Consider the following 18,803-nt stretch of genomic DNA (forward strand, 5'->3'; position numbering starts at 1 on the left):
GAGGGTGGGGGGGGGTATGGAGGAAGAGGGGGAGGGGGAGGGGGAAGGGCTCTTTATTGGGAAGAGTGAGCAGGGTGGTTACGATAGAGATCTGAAAAAGATGCGTATTCTGTAAGTGTGAGGTCTTACCAAAACTCTGCTGAGTGGTTTAAAATGTGGCTTTCTGATGCATGTCTCTAATCCTGTTGTCAACTGTTAAATGCCCCCTTCCATAAGAAAAACCTCCTGCTTGTACTTTATGTGTACCGACGATGATAATTATGACAATGATTTTAAAGGTTAGAAAAAAACTAATTTTCTTTTTCCTGCAAGAAATGATCTACTTTAAAACACTGAGCAAAGCGCGGGTATGCAGTTAGAGCAATAAAAAGAGCACAAAATATAGAAGCATTTAAACTTTCGTGCACAATCTCATTAATCCGAGTCGTAGTCATTATGATTCAGGGCTTTTCGGGACTCACTTGCTCACACTGACTGACCAAACTGAGTGAGGGGGTCATGTATAATGTCTTCATGTTGGTGACTATGACAAGGGAAAGATCACGATTCAAATGGATCCTCCCCGCAGGAAAAAAAAACTAACTCTCTCCTCTTACATTGACAGTAAAAAGGATCCCTTTGTTTGCTTTGCTTGGGTTAGGAGCATAGAACCTGCATCGCACGACAATGAAAAGCGAGCAGCTGTCTTCAAATCGAGCAGGTTCACCGCTGTCAAGCGAAACTGTTACGTGTATTCGGCTCAAACGGTCAGACGGTGCGTCACGACACAGCGAGAGAGTGTGATGCTTGCACAGACAGTTCGTGCACCAAAAAATACTACAGGCCAACTCGAAAGTGTGACCGTTGGAGGCAACCGAGTTAAAGACAGAAGCATATAACCAAACCATGAAAACAACTTGAGACCCTTTAGCTTAGCGTCTACACTTATTTACCTCCCGAGCAACGCCACAATACCAGGAAACCAAAATATTTGGTTGATTAAAATAAATTAATTTTTTCATTCCTTGCTGTCTATGATGATAAGTTAAGACACTTCTGTCAGAGTGATTAGTGGAGCTGTCAGATGTTGACGTCAATGTTCCAGCGGTGCTCGTCCATTTAGCCATTATCTCCTCTCCGGATCTTACATTCCCCCGGGGGAAGCGAGGACGAGCTCGTCTGGTCCTGGCAGCGGGGTTCGTCTTACCTGCCACCCGTTCGTCTGTCTCCCGGTTGCCGTCATCCGAGTAACGGGCAAAGTCCAGAGAGTCTAATGTGCTGATGCTGCCCGCTCGATCTGAATGGAGACAGAGAGAAAGCAGTGAGACAGGTTGACAATCGCAATCAGATATTTAAAATGGGAATTAAATTTTTTTTTTTAAAAAGTGACAACACATGCTTGAAATTTTTCAAAAATGCTGTACAGGTTTGTTTTTTTTGCTAAACAAGGCTGACCGCATACCAACAGCAGAATGTCTTTCTATATAGGTTACAAAGAGTTCTTCAATCCACACACAAAGCAGTGGATATTGGGAGGGATCACAGCTAAACAAACGGTTAATATTGCCTAATCTAGAAGAGATCCCATTAAATAACCAAACAACAACCTAGAAATATAGAGATTTCTAAAGTATTGCTCATTCAACGAAAAGATTAAGCTGATAAATAAGCACATTCATGCTCACATTTCACTGAGCGAGGCAGTCCTGGTAGCTTAGTCAATGGTGTTGGCTTTCTTTCCACTGCAACTTGTGTAAGTCTGGCCTGTTTGCTTTCTCATATCAAGATCGGGTGGAAGGTCAGGCCAAATGCAGCCTTCGTCGCTCTAAAGTAATGGATTTGCACAGTAAAAGGGTAGGAACGGTGCCAGTAATTCAACTGATAACAAAAAATTAACCTGTCCTGACTTCTTAACACAGTCACTGTTAGTCTTACTAACTTTGGAACCTACATCTGAGTAAATTAACTGTCAATCAGGTAAAAACAAAATAGAAGCCCTTTGACTTTTTTTTTAATTACCTGCCAATCAATTATCTTTTTTACTTAATCCCGTATTTATCTACCTTGAAGTTCAGGAGATAAAAAGGACAGGTGTGTGGGTGTCACATGTTGGCAGTCAGGATAACTGCATTTCCCGTGGAGAACATTTCCAACTCTCCTTACTTCCTGTTATTTGGGGACTTAGCCTGTCAGTATTTCATTCGGGTGATCAATGGTGCCTGCAGGCGTGAAGAAAAAAAGTAATTCCGTAATGAGCAGGAGTGTACACTCTGTGTGTATTGCACTAAACGAGAATATCTTCCTGGTTGACCTTTCACTTTGCACGCCCTTGGCATGTGCTGTCCCGGGCTGTGACGGATCACTCCACGAGGAGAGGCCGGATTTAAGGAAATGCCCTTTTCTGCTTTTATCAAGCAGAAAGATAAAAGAGATTCTTTGGCGATTAGGAGAGGTATGAGGGATCAGGCCAGAAACAATAAAAGATTGAAATCAAGCCGATGCAACCTGGACACAAAAAGAAAAATGGATTGTCGGGAGGAAGCCAACAAGCTGTTTGAAATTTAACAGGAGGGATGTTTTGGCCAGACGGACACTGCTTTAAAATGCAGTAATGAAGATGGAATGAAAGGGTGGGTCAGAAAGATCAAAGAGTGCAGTGGAAGACAGAAAAACCTGTGAGAACATTAACAAAAATTCACAAACTAACTTGATCAAACGTACTGAACACACTGAATCATCTCAAAATTCTTTCGAATAAAACTAGGCTATGGCTGTCAGAAAATATAAAATAATTTGGCATGGCTTTAAGGAAAGACGACAAACACCAATAACCTATAATGCACTAAGCTACATGTGCATGCACATAAACACGTGCACAGAGCCACCAGAGGCTGCAGACACACACTTACACACAGCCTAATGAAAGGCAGAGAGGTATGAACAGGCAACTGGTGGGAGACTGTCCAGAACAACCAGGAGCCTGGCCAGTTCCTCCACAATATCATTAATCACCTTCTCACACAATACCAGCTCCCGGCCCTGGACAGAGGAGATGATGGAAAGACCCGAGAGGGAGTTTGAGACTTGGCCAAGTGACAATCTATTTGGAATAGGAACTCATCTGGCAAATTAGATTCACCAGACTGACAATGAGAACCTCTGAAATGTGATCAAACCTCTTTATGCTGACCTGGATTACCACTGTGCGAAAATGATCAGACCTGTACTAGGCCAGCGCAAAACACCCTAAAAATCCACCACACAAGCGTAAAACTGAAATAAACTTTCGATATTTCTTGTTTCTGACTTATGTGGAAAACCGAACGTTTGATATCTGGAAAAAGTCACCGTCGTCACAATATGTGGCCATTTTGCAAGACTACAACAGAAGCTATCCAAGTCACATGACACGTCCGACCACCGGTGGCAATCATTCATGCTTTCTTGCCGTCAATTAGCACGGCGGTGTGAGATGCCACGCGGTGTCATGAGGATTGAAGCAACACCTGCAGATGAGGCTGTTTACACAGTCATTATCCATACACACACCCACTACAATCACATTGTGTGTGCTTAATCACATCAGTTTCATTGTGCGCTGGCTGCTTTGGACTTGTAGGCTTTTCCCTTTTGTTTTGCATGGAAGAACAAGATGAACTGGTGACCTGTCCAGGGTGTATCAAAAGTGGTACAGAATAAGATGATCCATGTTTTTTCCCCCCCTTTATTAGTAATGGCTCAATCCATGGCAGCTGGCTTTTCACACTTTTTTCAAACCGTCGAATCAGTTGCTCACAACCGTCACAAATCTCGTTTCATGTCTTATGACAACTGCGTGGCCATCGCGATGTTCCCTGTCACAGTTAGTAACACAGCAAATTTAATCCCATATTGCAGATCAACAGATGAGCTATGACACAATAAGTAAATTAAGTTGGAGGTTATTTTATACATTGTGTACAAACTCTAATGAGGCAATGTGCGGTACTAACAGTGTTTGTCAATTAAAGTGGACATCGAAACAATTCACTTCTCAGTAATAGAGAAAACATTTAAATAGCGAGAGCCCTTGTTTTACCTTCTTTAAAGTACCAAATGCTGCAATGCAACAGGGAATTCCTGAGAAAAAACATCATTCCACTGATCACATGAGGCCTCGGTTATCAGATTATGGTGGGAAGAAGACTCACACGGCCTCGGGTTGAGTCCATCGCCCATATTTACTCATTGTCAACTGCACTTTCTACATGGTTTTTCAAACTTGACTTTTTCTCATCAGAAGCCACCGAGAGCAACATTTCCGCCTCTCTGTGAGGAACCTTTCCTGTCAGTATCACAACAAGGGAGCCGTCAGGTCTTGTCACATTTATCGGAGACGCCATCATAAAACATTCATCCTGTTGCCACGCTCCAAACCTTCTGGGGGTTCGTCCGAAGCAGGCAGACCCTTTAGACGAACACTCACATGTCACACATTTGGTTGTTGCTGTGGTTTCTAACACGTATATCCAAATTGTGCGGGCCGGGATTTCATACTGTCAAGAAAAGGATGCAGAGAATCTGACAAGCTGCCATGTGTGGAAGCGAGCCTCAGGCCAGGTGCCAAGACCCACAATCCAGACTATACAACAGGCTCCTGAGACATCAGGTTGTTGTCCATTGCCACTGCATTCAAAGTGAGGTAAAAGCTTCTGGGTTATAATACAATATGCTTGCTTTCACTTGGATTTATTCTAGTCCTACACGCCACACAGATGGAGAACTGCCAGCACTTTAAACAATGAAAGAATATCATCGAGCCTTATTCTTCTGCTAACATCAAAACTGTAACAAAACAAAATTGTGGTGCTGCTGACAAGACATACTAAGAATAGTCGGAGTTATTTGCAGATTTAAACAATGAATTGAATCCTTGCACTGATGAGGAAGAACATTTCAAAGAAACATTAAAAATGATTCTGTTGCACTAAGATGATAAAAAACCTTTAACCACAATATTGGAGGCGAATCAATTTCAACACAAAACTGAAATGATTTGCCTACTTCAAAATGACAAGAAATGAATACCTCGTATTGAAATAGCACATACATGAAGGAATCTGCAAATACCTGTTTCATTATGTTTAATTAAGTGCGGCGAAAAATAAATTCACTGTACCACTAATCATTGAGTATCTGAAAAAGAAATATGAATATAAGAACGCATCAATAAAGCAGGAAAAAAAACCTGATTTGTTCTAAAATAGAATATATTTTTCTATTTGTGTCAATTTACATGATTCCCTAAGAGGATGTGTTTATATAAGGATTTATTTACTTGTAAATCAACATAGTCCCCAAGCTAATTTAATGTTGATATTTGTGGCCATGGTAACCATTTGCATGGCTTGTGTGTTTAGGAGCCAATACGACATGAGGCCACTATGTGATGATTGACTATTCCATAAAAAAATTACTAGATACGCAAAGCATATTAAAAAAAAAAAACACACCCTTGAGATATTGCAAACAAAACTACTAAACTCTTGTTAAATGCAGCCTTGTATTCAAAGTCTGATCTAGTTGCTATGGAGTAATTACATGTACTAGAGCATCAAATTGAGATTATATATGCACCCTCTGTAAATAATCCCGACCTCTCACCTCCTGTTGACCTAAAGAAGAGATAAACAGGTGTGTGTACATTCAGGCTTCTGGAACACGCCAGTGTGAACACCTTCATAAGTCATCGTTTTGTCACAGACAAACCTATCATCCCGAAGTGATCCTGTACTGACCCGGTGTTGATGCTTGTTGCCTGCGGCCTGGAGCAGCAGGGCAGGTGCAGGCAGCGGAGATCACAACATCGATTGGCTTGCAAACCAATTGTTTCGAGCTAACGCTAACTAGCGACGAGGCTAATCGTGTGACACACCGTCTTTACCGACAAACCCAGCTGATCGCTCGCACCGGGAGCGTCTGACGGTACTTACTCAGCGGTCCCCCGGGTCCGAGCACCTGGTCTTTGGCAGGTGGGGTGCCGCTCTGCCGCTCGAAATTGCCGGGGTTGGAGAAATAATCCCTCAGTCGCGGTAGGTCTCTGCCCGCTTCCAGCAGCTCGGTGTGAAACTCCAGGGCCGTGAGGATGTACTGGTCCCGCAAGAGCTGTGCGGCGATGACATCCACAGAGACCCGCGACTCGGAGCTGCCTGCCATAGCGGAGGTGGCCGCGGCCGACGCCGACATGCCGACATCACCGCTGGGGCTCGTACGGTTGCTAGACAGCAGCAGCGTCGGGGGCTCGGCGTCCGCCGGCGGGGAGAACGGGTTGCCCGGCGGCGGCCCTGGCGCTCCGTCACTCGGGCTCCTCTCTGTGTCAACCGTCTCGTTGGGGCGCCGCTCAGCCTCTTCTTCAGAGTCACTCAGATTAAACGGGTTGATCGACGCCATTTTTGCACTATAAAGATATTTAGCTGGCTAAGCTAATAAGAGCCGCTTCTTCCTGAATGGAAATCCAGCTAGCCGAGGTTTGGGAGGTGGCTTTGCTGAGGGGCAGGGATGCGAGTCCGTGATTGGTCGAATAGGAGGGAAGTCTTACTAAAACCCGCCCATTTTATCATATACACAAAGATGATTGGACCTTTATGGAAATAGAAAGGAAAACTGGGCAGGGCAGATTTTACCATTTGACAGCTGATAGCTATGCTAGCTAATGTCAAAAAACACAAACTCTGAATAATAACAGTTTTTAGAAAAACTACAGTACAATATGAAAATAATTGATTAAAAAAAAAAACCTGGCATTAATTGTATTATGGGGTAAATGCACCTCAAAAGGAATACGTCTGTTTAATTGAGTGCGTATTGACTACAATACCCACAATGCATGTGTTGACCGACGTCAATTATTAACGTCAAAGGCACAACAAGGAAGTGGATGCTCATGCCGTCTGAATTTCTTCTTGTAATCTTCTTAGAAAGCGGATAGTAGAACACTTAAAGATTAGGTTGACCTTGTTTTGTCCGACAAGGGTTTGGCCTGTTGGGATTTTAGAATACGCATCTCGTTATCGACGAAGGTAAAATAGAAGTATGGGTGTAATAGACTAGTTACATGGCAGTAATGATAGTAGTAGAGTAGTCCCCCCATTCATTCTTGAACCAAGCAGTCATTCCTGTCTTTAGAAACTGATTCTACGGACGTTTTATGCAGGTACGCAGTGTTGTTGGTTTTTGCGTGACTCTAATTGAAATATAACTTTCTTGCAGAAGAATAAAATGTCTATTAGCACGCTGGCGTTATACAGTTCATTAACAGCCCCTGTTCTGCGTTGTAACTAATGGCATATGGCTGATGAAGGATTAACCCTCCTCTTAACCCTTAAGCTGTCTCCACTTGTCCGACAGTTTGTCCAAACCAGTCTGCATACACAGAATATTTGTCATACTTGCCACAACTTGTCAATCCTGAACGCAAAAAAATAAAATAAAAGTATAACTTTATTTGCCTGAATCGTTTTATTCTGTCGTTATTTGTCTGTTTTCGTATCTTGACCTTCTGTCAACCTCGAATGAATTAAGTCCACACTCTGTTCTTCAGAGCCACTGCTGGTGTTGACGCTCGAGGATGAGGATGATCACATTTTTCCTGGTTGGGCTGACAGTCCATGTGGTGTTCTTCATCTCCATCTTCGACATCTACTTCACCTCGCCCCTCGTCCATGGCATGACACCCCAGTCCATACCACTGGTGCCCCCCGCCTCCAGACTGGTCTTAGTAGTGGCTGATGGCCTCAGAGCGGACAGTCTGTTCACACTCCTGTCCAATGGCTCTTCCACGATCCCATACCTGAGGTGAGAAACTTTGTATTAAGAACTTTGTTTTGATGTGCATCGTATTTCTAGGTGTATGAAATACGCAATCCAGTACAGAAAGGGCATTCTATTCAGCTACGTATAATTTATATTAAACAATTTCATGAAAAGAGGTCACACAGTGGTGTGGTGGGTAGCACTAGCACTTCACAGTGAGTATATCCCTGGTTTCAGTCCAGATTTGGGAACCTGTCTTTACAAAGTTTGCACATTCTTCTTTTAGGCTAACATGGCACTGTCTGGGCTATAAAAGGGAAGGATTCTAGGCCGTGCAATAATATTTTTTTTAGACTCAAATTGTTGCGGAACTCTTGAGTTACAAATGATGATTAACATGATGTGACAATGACCTTCCTATCAGGAGTATCATCGAAGACATGGGTACCTGGGGTGTGTCACACACTCGTGTGCCGACTGAGTCTCGACCAGGTCATGTTGCTCTCATCGCAGGTTTCTATGAGGATGTTAGTGCAGTCGCTAAAGGTATGGCCGTGTTGTGTGTGTCCTCCATTAATAAAAAGCTATACAGAAAACCGAGTAGTATTGTTCGCTCGCTTGCTTCTGGGTGCCTCTAAACTACAGGTGACTGTTTTTGTGCTTTGTTTTTAGGCTGGAAGGAAAACCCTGTGGAGTTTGACTCTGTTTTTAATGAGAGCAGACATACGTGGTGCTGGGGCAGCCCTGATATCCTACCCATGTTTGCCAAAGGTGCACAAGCACACACAATGCACACATTTACACAAACATCTCATCCATTACACATTCATTGTGTAAAGCATAATTTCCGGTTGTGGTTCTCGCAGGTGCTAGCGGAGACCATGTGTATACCCACACATACCCAGCACAGGAGGAGGACTTTGCCTCCACTGACGCCTCCAGGCTGGACAGCTGGGTTTTCACACAAGTTAAAGTATGACAGTGAACATGACTGTTGTGATATGACAGTTGCTGATAATCGCTAGTTTGACTGAGTAAAATGTTAAATATATCCAAGGAGCTTCTACTCATACTAACCAGTGTAAAACCAGATTCTATTAGTCCTTTTAGACATTCGTTTGAAATAAACAATGTTATTTGATTGTTGTTCCAGGCCTTTTTTAATTCAGCTAAGTCTAACTCCTCTCTGAGGGCCAGTGTGCGCGAGGATAAGAACGTTTTCTTCCTGCACCTGTTGGGGATTGACACTAATGGACATGCTCACAGACCAATGTCAAAGTGAGTGAGATACTTTTTAGAATGTTATTTTTTGACATGATATTTTTTTTCACGTTATTTCTGGCTGCATGATGTCTATTTCTCCTTCTCAATAACCTTTTTTCAATATTCACAAATGTGTTAATTGTATTTCTTTTCTCTCTAGAGAATATCTGGACAATATTGTTCTAGTAGATTCTGGTGTAGCTGAGCTGGTGTCAATGGTAGAGGAATTCTTTGACTATGATGGCAGGACAGCATATGTTTTTACATCCGATCATGGAATGACAAACTGGGGTAAGACTCCTGATCCATCCATCCATATGGATTATTTCATTTAATGCATCTTTATCATTTGGCATATCTGTGTGCCTGCAGGTTCCCACGGTGCCGGCCATCCCTCAGAAACTCTCACCCCTTTAGTGGCGTGGGGAGCTGGAGTTAATAAAGCTCGGATAGTTACAGAACCCCAACAGTACACAGATGGGTACTTAAAAGGTAATCTGAACCATGTTATTATTCATTTTATAACCTGGATTAATTATTTAGTCTTTATTCTGTGTGTTTTCTTTAAAAATGTATGTTATTGTCGTAATTTGTTGTGATTTTTCTATCAGACTGGAAACTTGAACACCTTCATAGAGTCGATGTCAATCAGGTGAGGCTGTTACCACTGCTATATTTACTGTTATATCCATACATTAAGTTATACAGTACAATAGGAAGTAAGATGTCATATTTCCGTGTTTTTGCAGGCTGACATTGCCCCTCTCATGGCTTCCCTCATTGGTGTGCCTATTCCTGTTAACTCTGTTGTAAGTCAAGTAATTAACTCATGGTAATTAACTCGCGTCAAAATTCCATTTTGTTCAATGCAGGCTTTACAAGAATCCATTGTTATAGGATATTTGCTATATACTGATCTGAGTTTTAAGATTTCACAAGTGCTTGTGTGTATTTGTGTCTCATTAGGGGGTCCTGCCTCTTCTCTACCTGAACAACAGCGAGCAGTTTAAGGCAGAAAGCATGTATACTAATGCTATTCAAATACTGGAGCAGTTCAAGGTATGTTCAGTAATAAGTGAAATAATTTATAGTTGTGCAATGCAGACACGTCTTTTCACAAAAACTCATGACTCGTACTACTAGTACTCTAATACTCTTTTTTTTTTTAATAGATGAAAATGAGCCAGAGAAAAGAGACGACCTTGTCTTTTCTCTTCACATCTTACCAGTAAGTACAAGTGGACCACTATTATTTGACTCACTTACAAACACATATTTACATGATATTGTTACTTTCAACCATCCAAGCAAATGATTCCATGTAAAAAGATAAAAAATTTTAACAGGCTGCTTGGTGCCAGGTACAACACCCACAGCCTCGTTACACCACAGCTGTCTCCTTTCATAATATAATGTAAATACAATAGCGGATTTAGAGGATGAAACACTTGACTAATATCAGATGTTCCTTGCAGTTTGTAACCCTTTCCTTAGGCAACTCATTATCTTTGGTAACTTGGGCAAATGTTTTCTTCTAAACTGTCAATTGGAAATTATAGGAAATACTTTAATGTAGGGCAAATTTGCGGCGATAATAACAGCTGGTAGGTGTTATTTTAGTATAATTTCTTCTGATTAATAGCCACCATAGTGTTCTTCTCATTTGCTTTAGCAAAGCATCTCCTTTTCCCATTTAGGGTGGTCTATGAATTTAAGTAAAAAAAAATGTAAACTACTGCAGTGGAGTGTATTTATTTCTAGACATACACGAAATAAGTCTATAAGACTTATTTGGTCTCAATTGTACACATTTTCTGTGTACCTTTTGTAAATAACACATTACTACTGTTGGTCGACAGCAGTGCTCGATAATGCATATAGGAAACCCTCAACGGGGGCCAAAGCCCATTTAGAGGACTTTCAGGCTAAGAATTGTGACACACATGACTATAGTTAAAATTTCCAATAAGCAGATCTTTAAAGAACACCTCATAAAGGCTGAAAAAAATAAACAAAAAAAAAATATATATATATTTCAAACTAATTTATACATTTTTCTTTTTTAATTTCTGCTTTTTTCCGAATACATTTTTGTGCTGTAAAGGCAAACAGTTTGGCTGTAACAAGTTAAGAGATTCAAATTAACTTGTAAATTGCTTTTTAGACTCCATCGTAATTAGATTGTTTCTTTGTTTTTTGCACAGACCTCTAACTGAGTCAAAACAAGCAGAATTTATCCGCAAGGCTCGAATACTGATTCAACTGGAGAAGTATGAGGATGCAGTGAGTATCAGTGAACTTCTCAGTTTATTGGTAAATGAAAGATGCGCGTAATTAAAGGCTGCTTTAATGTAATTTGGGATATATTGATGAAATAATCTGTTATTTAGATCTGTTGATGTTATGGTTCCACATATTTAGGACTATAAATATGGTCGAAAAATGTAATTTCTGTTGTTCCACTCGCTACGGGAGCAGATGAAGTATGGTAATCCTAGTATAATGAAAGATGCATTGTAGTGCGTCAAATTTAACATTGTAGAAGCACTAATTGTAGTTTTACTTTCGTCATACTTGCTAAAGAAGATTAGTAGAGGCCTCGATGCTCGGGAGGTTTCTTGCTCAAATCCCACTGCGTGACACGACTGTGGATCTCTGAGCACAGCCCCAACTGAAAAGAATTCAAATTCCTGTGTTGAAAGGAGCAGCCTGAAGTCAAAGAAGGAGACACTAGCTCCTGCAAAAACATCCCATTTGATATCCCCTCTTCTGTCTCCATCAGGTCTCTCTTTGCCAGTCTCTCATAACCCGCTCTCTGGAGGGCCTCGTGTACTACCACACCTACGACAGGTTTTTCCTGGGTTGCAGTGTGGTGCTGGGATTTGTCGGCTGGACCTCATATGTCATCTTAGTGATACTGAAGACTCATGCCAGCCTCAACAGACACCCTAATCTCTCTAAGCAGGTTGCGACACACAGTAAAAGTGCAATCCCTGTTTTATTTTCCTGAAGCTTAAACATCTTGTTAAATCAGCATTGCTCCTCTGTGTGCAGATTCCCAGCCGTGGCTTGGCGTGGCTCTGTATGTGTGTGGCAGCAGTGATCACCGTGTTTCTGCTCATTCAAAGGAGCCCCTTTACCTATTACATTTACTGCCTGCTGCCTGTCCCCGTGTGGTACTCTGTTCTCAAAGAGTGAGTAACAAACACATTCAGAATTTCACTGAAAGCAATTTGCATCCCACACATTTGCATGCATGTCTGCCACAGCTGTTGTGAGGTATTAATTAGGCCCGTTTGAAGTTGCATCTTCTCCATTTGTAGTTCCCCTCTGTATGTAGAAAAAAGGAACGTCCCTTCAGCTGTTTCACATGTATTGCTTTTATCACAATAGTGATAGTCGCGTCAATGGTCTTTTTCAGGTTTGGAACTGTCACAGATGTAATTCGTTCAGCCCCCTCCCTACCTCTGTGGAAATGTCTGGGCTACTTTGTTCTTGTGGCATTTGGGATTGAGCTGCTGGTAGGGGTCTCTAAATTTGTAATGTCCTTAAATGTCCCCCCACTGTCATTCCCATGCAGTATGAGATTGTGTCATAGCTTGGCTTGCTATTTATCTCTGCTGCCACCAGGTGGTGAGTTTCTTCCACCGTGCCGTGCTGACTGTGGGCCTGGCTGTCCTCTCGCTCTGGCCACTGCTGTCGGGGCTCTTTGGCAAAGCCAAGGTAACTGTCACAGACTGTATGTCCACACAGTATCACTATACCAGGAAAAGTCATTCTAATTTATTTCCAACACTGTTATGTAGTACTGGTATTAATAGTTCGTCTCCAGGAAGTCTGTTTGTAGGAGTATTTTTAATGACAAGTTTAAAACTTTGCAAGGTCATAAAAATCGTTCCAGTCATTCAAATATTGAGTCATCCATAGATAACCCATTTGATTCAGATGAGGGTCAAAGGGCAGTACGTTTAGTCAATCTATGCAGAAAGAGTGAAACATGGCCCGGCATGCATTATTATTATGGGATTGTGGAAGGAACTTGAAGTATCTAAAGAAAACCTAGTACTTTGTGGAGTCACAAGTACAAGATTTCAGTATCTCATGCTACATTTTCTTATTGTTGCTATTTCTGTCCAGATGCGCTCAGTGAGCTGGTTTCTTGGCTGTCTGTGTTTGGCTGCCTTCCCCATGATGCCTGTTGTGGGCAGAGAGCCTAACATGCATCTGGTGTGAGTATTTCCTTTATTTGGTTACATTTACCAGAAGGTTCACCGCAATGCCCCCTGAGGGCAGTAAATATTTTAGTTCACTATACTTTAGAAAGTCTGAATGCCACCACAGAGTAATACAATCTGTTTTTTAAATATGTTATAGTTGCATTCAATTGAAAAATATAGGTGGACTCATCATTACCGTATTAGTGTGTAAATGTATATCACAATGTGGAAAAGTAATGGAACGTGTAGTGTTAGGCTGTGTGCATTGAATATGTGTTTAAAAACAGAGTAATGGAGGATGTTATTTGCTCAGTGTTTGTGCAGGACTGCTCACTCTCTTCACGTCAGCCTGTTACCTCTGGTCATCGCGACAGAAGACGTCACTGCATCTCGGTGACAAACAGCAGTTTGTCACTCAGGTAACCACGCTGTGTGACGCGTCGTGTTGATATGTGAGGTTGCATCACCCCCAAAAAAATGAATGTTTCAAACTTAACAGATGCTCCATGTGGCCGTGTGTGCGTACGTGCCATCCCTGACACACGCCAGTCTGCAGCAGAAACAGGGCCTACCACTTCTGAATCAGGTCATCAGCTGGAGCACATTAGGTAGTTTTGTCAGACTGGCAAATCCTCTGTTTGTGCTTCCCTGGCTCTTCAGACACGCCAATCCTCTGCCATCTATTCTCTTTTCTCAGCATCTTCTATATTTGTCCCTTTGCTGAGCTCAACTCGTCTTTTCCATCGACTCCTCAGCATATTCTTGTCTCTCACGTCCACATACCTGCTGCTCAGCACTGGGTAAGATCACGAATGTGCACGCAAGTCGGTCTTTTTATATCATGTTGTGCGGTTCAGCAATAATAGCTCATTTGGTGTTTTTGTTTCCTCATACCCAGGTCAGAGGCCTTGTTTCCCCCCGTTTTATCCTGGTTGATGTTTGTGTGGATCAACATTGAACAGGAAGCTCTGCTTTCTCAGGGAGTTTCTAGCAGGCAAGAGGTAAATCCATTGCATATTACAACTCAGCAAATTTTGAAAGTCTCACAGGTACTCTTAGTAATGTATAAATAAAGTATCTACTAATAATCAGTGTTGGTGGCAACAACAGAAATCTTAAAGCTCACTTTTGAATAAACTTGTGATTGTTCTTACATTACCATTTTATATATTCTATGTAAATATTAACCAAACAAATGAGATGAAGTGTGTGTACACGGCATTAGTCCAAATGTACAAATAGTGTTGATGTGTAGAGTGTATTCATTCAAGAGATTGAGATGTGGGTTTTAGAGCTAAAGTTACATTATCAATAGCAATCAATTGGCCCTATATAAACGGCTTAACGTGTGTGTGTGTGTGTGTGTGTGTGTGTGTGTTGTTTCAGTTGTCTGTGATTGATTTCTCTGCAAACATCGACATCACCAGGATCCGACAACTGAAGCTGGATGACATTAGAAGATCATATTTTTTTGTATCCTTGTTAAGATGAGTTTTCAACAGATATGTTTGTGCTTTAGTATCATGACTATTTGTACCTGAGGAGGCACTTTAAAAAAAAAAAAAAACTAGTATCTTACAACACACTTTCCCTTTCACTGTGTATTAAGGTGAACATTGTTTTAGAGATTTCCTTGACCCTGCATTTGTTTCAGGTATTCTTCATAATAACAGCTTTCTTTGGCACAGGAAACATAGCATCTATTAATAGGTATGCAAGTAATTTCTTTGGTGTGTGTACTTATGTGTGGTGTAAAGTGTGGGATGATGTGTTTGTCAGTAGTGGAGGCATATCCATTGCACTGAAGGCACACGCCGATATTCACTTCTACAGGCCGTTCGATGTCAGGAAATATGCTCAAACGCTTGATGTTTGACTGGACACCATCTTAGTAGGACAAAACCCAAACAAGTACATGAAGAACATGCAAACAGCCCAACCCAAGTACTAACTCCATACTAATTCCATCTGGAATATTATTTTCCTTTTTTTTTTTTTTTAACTCCTTTACAATGACAAGAAAAGAGATGATGAATTAAAAACAAACAATCCGGTACTAGTTATAAGTAGAGGTCCACAAATATGTGGTAACAAATGAGAGTGTGGGTTTCAGATTCTTGATCTGCCTGTTTGATTTGGTACAAGTTTTAAGTCGGATGCCATTACTGCCACAGTCTGAGCAGTAAGGGACATTAAATTAGAGCCGACAAATACAGTTGCATTTATGTGTGGAGACATACTGTAATGATGTGTGTCAACAGCAATCGGAAAACAGGAAGGAAGTATTGATCTGTGAATATACTGTAACAATTCTAAACACTGTGCATGTATTGTGATTTTGATTGGTTGGGTTTTTGAATTCTACCAGATTTATTATATTAGCCCTAAATATTGCCTAGAATTTCAGACTGTTTTTCTTCTTTTTTTTATTTTTTTTATTTGAAAGGTTGAATTTTATTGTGTGTAATCTGTAGTCACTTCTTCTTTTGTCCAGTTTTGACCCCGCATCTGTATATTGTTTCCTCACTGTGTTCAACCCTTTCATCATGGGAGGACTGATGATGTGGAAGGTACTTGACTCTGTTTTAACTCCTTTTTTTTAAATCTAGTTTCCACACCGTTTCCAAAAAAAAGGAGAAGTAGTCAGCCACATTGTAAACCTCTTTCAAGTCCATCATCACTTCCTGAAAGCAATCTGTCATCGGTATCTCTGTTAGCAACGCTGCTCTCAATGTGTTTGACATATTTTATATTTCATGACCCCTCGATGTTTTTAAATTGTAATTTCCTCTTCTAGGTTATCATTCCGTTCATCATAGTGATGTGTACATTTGAGACCATTCAGGTTGCAACACAGCTCTCATCACGAAGGTAACCTTTACTGCAGCCCTTTAAAATGAAATACTGCAGCTAATGTGTTGGATCAGTTTATCTCCGCTTCCTGTGCCACTGTTGTAATCATTGATCTGCTTTGCGACCTAAAGTGGACACAGAGTTAATCTCAACGTCCTCAAATCACCTCACTAAAATGCTGCATGTGAGATATGCGTGTAATAAGTAGGTACTGTAGGATTTGTATTGCGTTTGATTGTTTTGTTTGCTTTTTCTCTTCCAGTTTGTTCCTTATAGTCCTGGTAATCTCTGATTTGATGGCTCTGGTGAGACTTTGTTGCCTTTATGAAATGGTTTGATTTCATTTTGGTGTCCTTAAATTTGCATTATAATGATTTCAAATAGGCATCTTCCTTATCTTTTCTCATTAAATTGCATGTAAGCCTCACATTTGTCTTTTGTAACTCTGTCTTTAGCATTTTTTCTTCCTGGTGCAAGACTATGGCAGCTGGTTGGACATTGGCACAAGGTCAGTTATCCAGGAAATACAATTAGTTTTTTTAATTATTAATACATTTTTAGCATTTTTGTGGACTGCCCATCTCAATCATGTGCTATTTTCGGTCATTTGGGCCGAGCAAACGTGCACATCCTCATGCCACTCTCTGTGTTTCGCCTGCAGCATTAGCCACTATGTGATCGTGATGTCAATGACGATCTTTCTGATGTTGCTCAGTGTGGTCACACATATTCTCACCTCAAAGAGACTCATCCTGTGGAGAAAAACCAAGATGCACTTCCCCTAAACACACTTCTACAATTGTGTACCCTCATAACTGGAACAAAAACAATGTATTTATATAACTTTTGTGGATATGTTTGTGTAGCTTTTGTATTGTCACATCAGAATTTGTATACAACATGGGATAAAGTATTGCTTTAGGGAATTGTGTAGTGATATACTGTACTTTAGGAAATCCTGCAGAGTGGGCCAACACTTTTGTTCAGAACTGTTTGCACTGTATGTTTTTGTACAAATACATTTATTTTTGACTTTTTGCTGATTAAACTGACTAATGGCCACTTGAATATTTGACTGTGAAGGAAGCTTTTGCCAAAGCTGCTGATTTATGACCCTCATAACATTCTTAAGTATGAGACACTATTTCCTGTAAAGCTACCTAAAAAGCATCTTGTTTACAAGGAGAAATGATGTGTACCAATAAAACTGGCGGACTGTTTTGGAAACGTGTGGAATCCTTTTTCTTGAAACTGGTCATATATGCACTTGTGGTTATTTTGTTAACTAAAAATGTCCTGTAGGTGAGAGTGATTGTCTCTCTGGGTTTGGACTGTATGGAGTGGAGACCTGTACTCGAAGGCATTTAAAAGGTCATGCATGTCTATGAGTATGGCAAAGGGGTGTGAAATTCGAGTTAAATAAAAAAAAAACCCACAAAAAACAGATTTCAGGAAATTGACATTTTGTCGGAGGCCAGATGACTCGGTAAATTCTGCAGTACAAACGAAAACACATTCTCCCTTACCCTGACAATATATTACAAGTTTTACTGCTGCATAACCACTAGAAATTATTAAATAATTATTGGAACTTTAAATTTCCAGATGCTGCACGATTGTTTCTTCATTTCCCTTCTAATGTACCTATTGTTAGGTGCCAGTAAAAACATTCGATATGTTTATTTTTATGGGGAAGTTATTTTGTAAATGTGAGATATATTGCAAAAAAAGGTTTCCTGTTGTTTCTGCTACACGGGCAAATATTAGTATGTTATATCCATCGGGTTTTTTTTTGTTGTTGAACAGTCAGGTTAGCTGGTTCAAAGGAAAATGTACAACTTATTTTCCAGAGCACTAAGCTGCCCCATGTACAGCAGAGCTGAAAACTAAAGTGCTCAACACGCATAGTCTTTGTGCATGTACCATAAACATGACCCAACTGGGATTGTTGTGTTGTTGGGGAAACTCCTTGGAAGATTTAGCTGTGCACTTGTTGAGAAGATGTTAGCTGCAAGAGGACCATGCCTGACCACACATGCAGCCATACGCTTTCTCCACACTTTGCGTCGATGCGGCCCTGTGGCCAACCATGACCAGAAAAAAAGAGTTTCGCTATGTGAAACTTTGGAAAATCTACAGTCTACAATATGGTTTGAAGAATAACAAATTATGAATAGATTGTGGTCTTCAGATGATTTAATTCACTTATTTGTGATGCTGGAAATATCAACGTATAATTATTATTTTTTGCCTGTCATGCTTCTGATGACCTTGTGGTTGAACTTGCTGGCGTATTCACAGAAGACTGGTATATCTGTCACCATCACTGCCTGCGTCACCACACCCTAACAGACTTCTTCATATCTGACCTGGCCACCCTAGCTGTATAGAAATTAAAAGATTAAAAAATAAATTCATCCATCTTCAATACGGCTTGATTCAAAACAAGTCACGGGGCCCTGGAGTGGATCCCAGCGGAATCCACACTGATTACACCCTGGACAGGTCATCCGGCCAAACACAAAGAGACCGACACCACTCACATTCATATTTAGGGGAAAATTATAGTCACCAATTGACCTCAAGTGGAATATTGGTTAGAAATAAAACAACTAGAACTCACAGGAAAAACCCACACAGGCAGAACATGCACATTTCACACAGAAAGGCTGACAACCTGAAGTCAGACTCGAGTCAGGA

At 40.9% G+C, this 18,803-nt stretch overlaps 3 protein-coding genes across 7 annotated transcripts in view; 1 reads left to right on the plus strand and 2 right to left on the minus strand.

Moving 5' to 3' along the window:
- The window catches only part of relch (RAB11 binding and LisH domain, coiled-coil and HEAT repeat containing), a 30,952-nt gene extending 24,470 nt beyond the window's left edge, over window positions 1-6,482 (minus strand). For 3 of the 4 annotated variants that reach the window (XM_080489012.1, XM_080489010.1, XM_080489009.1), the window contains exons 1-2: window positions 5,952-6,482; window positions 1,187-1,276 (exon numbers count right to left, since the gene is read on the minus strand). In XM_080489012.1, the coding sequence (XP_080345138.1) occupies window positions 1,187-1,276; window positions 5,952-6,408 (547 nt within the window). In that variant the 5' untranslated portion in view covers window positions 6,409-6,482. The remainder of the gene's footprint in view (window positions 1-1,186; window positions 1,277-5,951) is intronic. The other variant, XM_080489011.1, reaches the window with a different exon arrangement.
- Window positions 6,483-6,868: 386 nt separating this feature from the next.
- On the plus strand, window positions 6,869-17,327 carry pign (phosphatidylinositol glycan anchor biosynthesis, class N). Of its 2 annotated transcripts, none has more exons than XM_080489016.1 (29): window positions 6,869-7,171; window positions 7,559-7,812; window positions 8,195-8,316; window positions 8,443-8,541; window positions 8,637-8,743; window positions 8,924-9,048; window positions 9,194-9,324; window positions 9,406-9,525; window positions 9,645-9,685; window positions 9,783-9,842; window positions 10,000-10,092; window positions 10,206-10,261; window positions 11,238-11,316; window positions 11,816-11,998; window positions 12,088-12,227; window positions 12,455-12,554; window positions 12,664-12,756; window positions 13,171-13,262; window positions 13,564-13,669; window positions 13,750-13,858; window positions 13,948-14,050; window positions 14,149-14,251; window positions 14,637-14,723; window positions 14,905-14,960; window positions 15,745-15,820; window positions 16,048-16,121; window positions 16,366-16,408; window positions 16,559-16,611; window positions 16,765-17,327. In XM_080489016.1, the coding sequence occupies exons 2-29, from the start codon at window positions 7,586-7,588 to the stop codon at window positions 16,886-16,888; spliced, it is 2,802 nt and encodes a 933-aa protein (XP_080345142.1). In that variant the 5' UTR covers window positions 6,869-7,171; window positions 7,559-7,585; the 3' UTR covers window positions 16,889-17,327. The 2 variants fall into 2 exon arrangements, with proteins under 2 accessions (XP_080345142.1, XP_080345141.1); XM_080489015.1 differs by having other exon boundaries at window positions 6,872-7,037.
- Window positions 7,465-18,803, minus strand: part of LOC308125345 (uncharacterized protein) — a 108,751-nt gene continuing 97,412 nt past the window's right edge. Inside the window, exon 9 of the mRNA XM_080489017.1 lies at window positions 7,465-7,807. Within this exon, the coding sequence (XP_080345143.1) occupies window positions 7,770-7,807 (38 nt within the window). The 3' untranslated portion in view covers window positions 7,465-7,769. The remainder of the gene's footprint in view (window positions 7,808-18,803) is intronic.

This window comes from Lipophrys pholis, assembly GCF_963383615.2.
Source record: "Lipophrys pholis genome assembly, chromosome: 20".
Lineage (NCBI taxonomy): Eukaryota > Metazoa > Chordata > Actinopteri > Blenniiformes > Blenniidae > Lipophrys > Lipophrys pholis.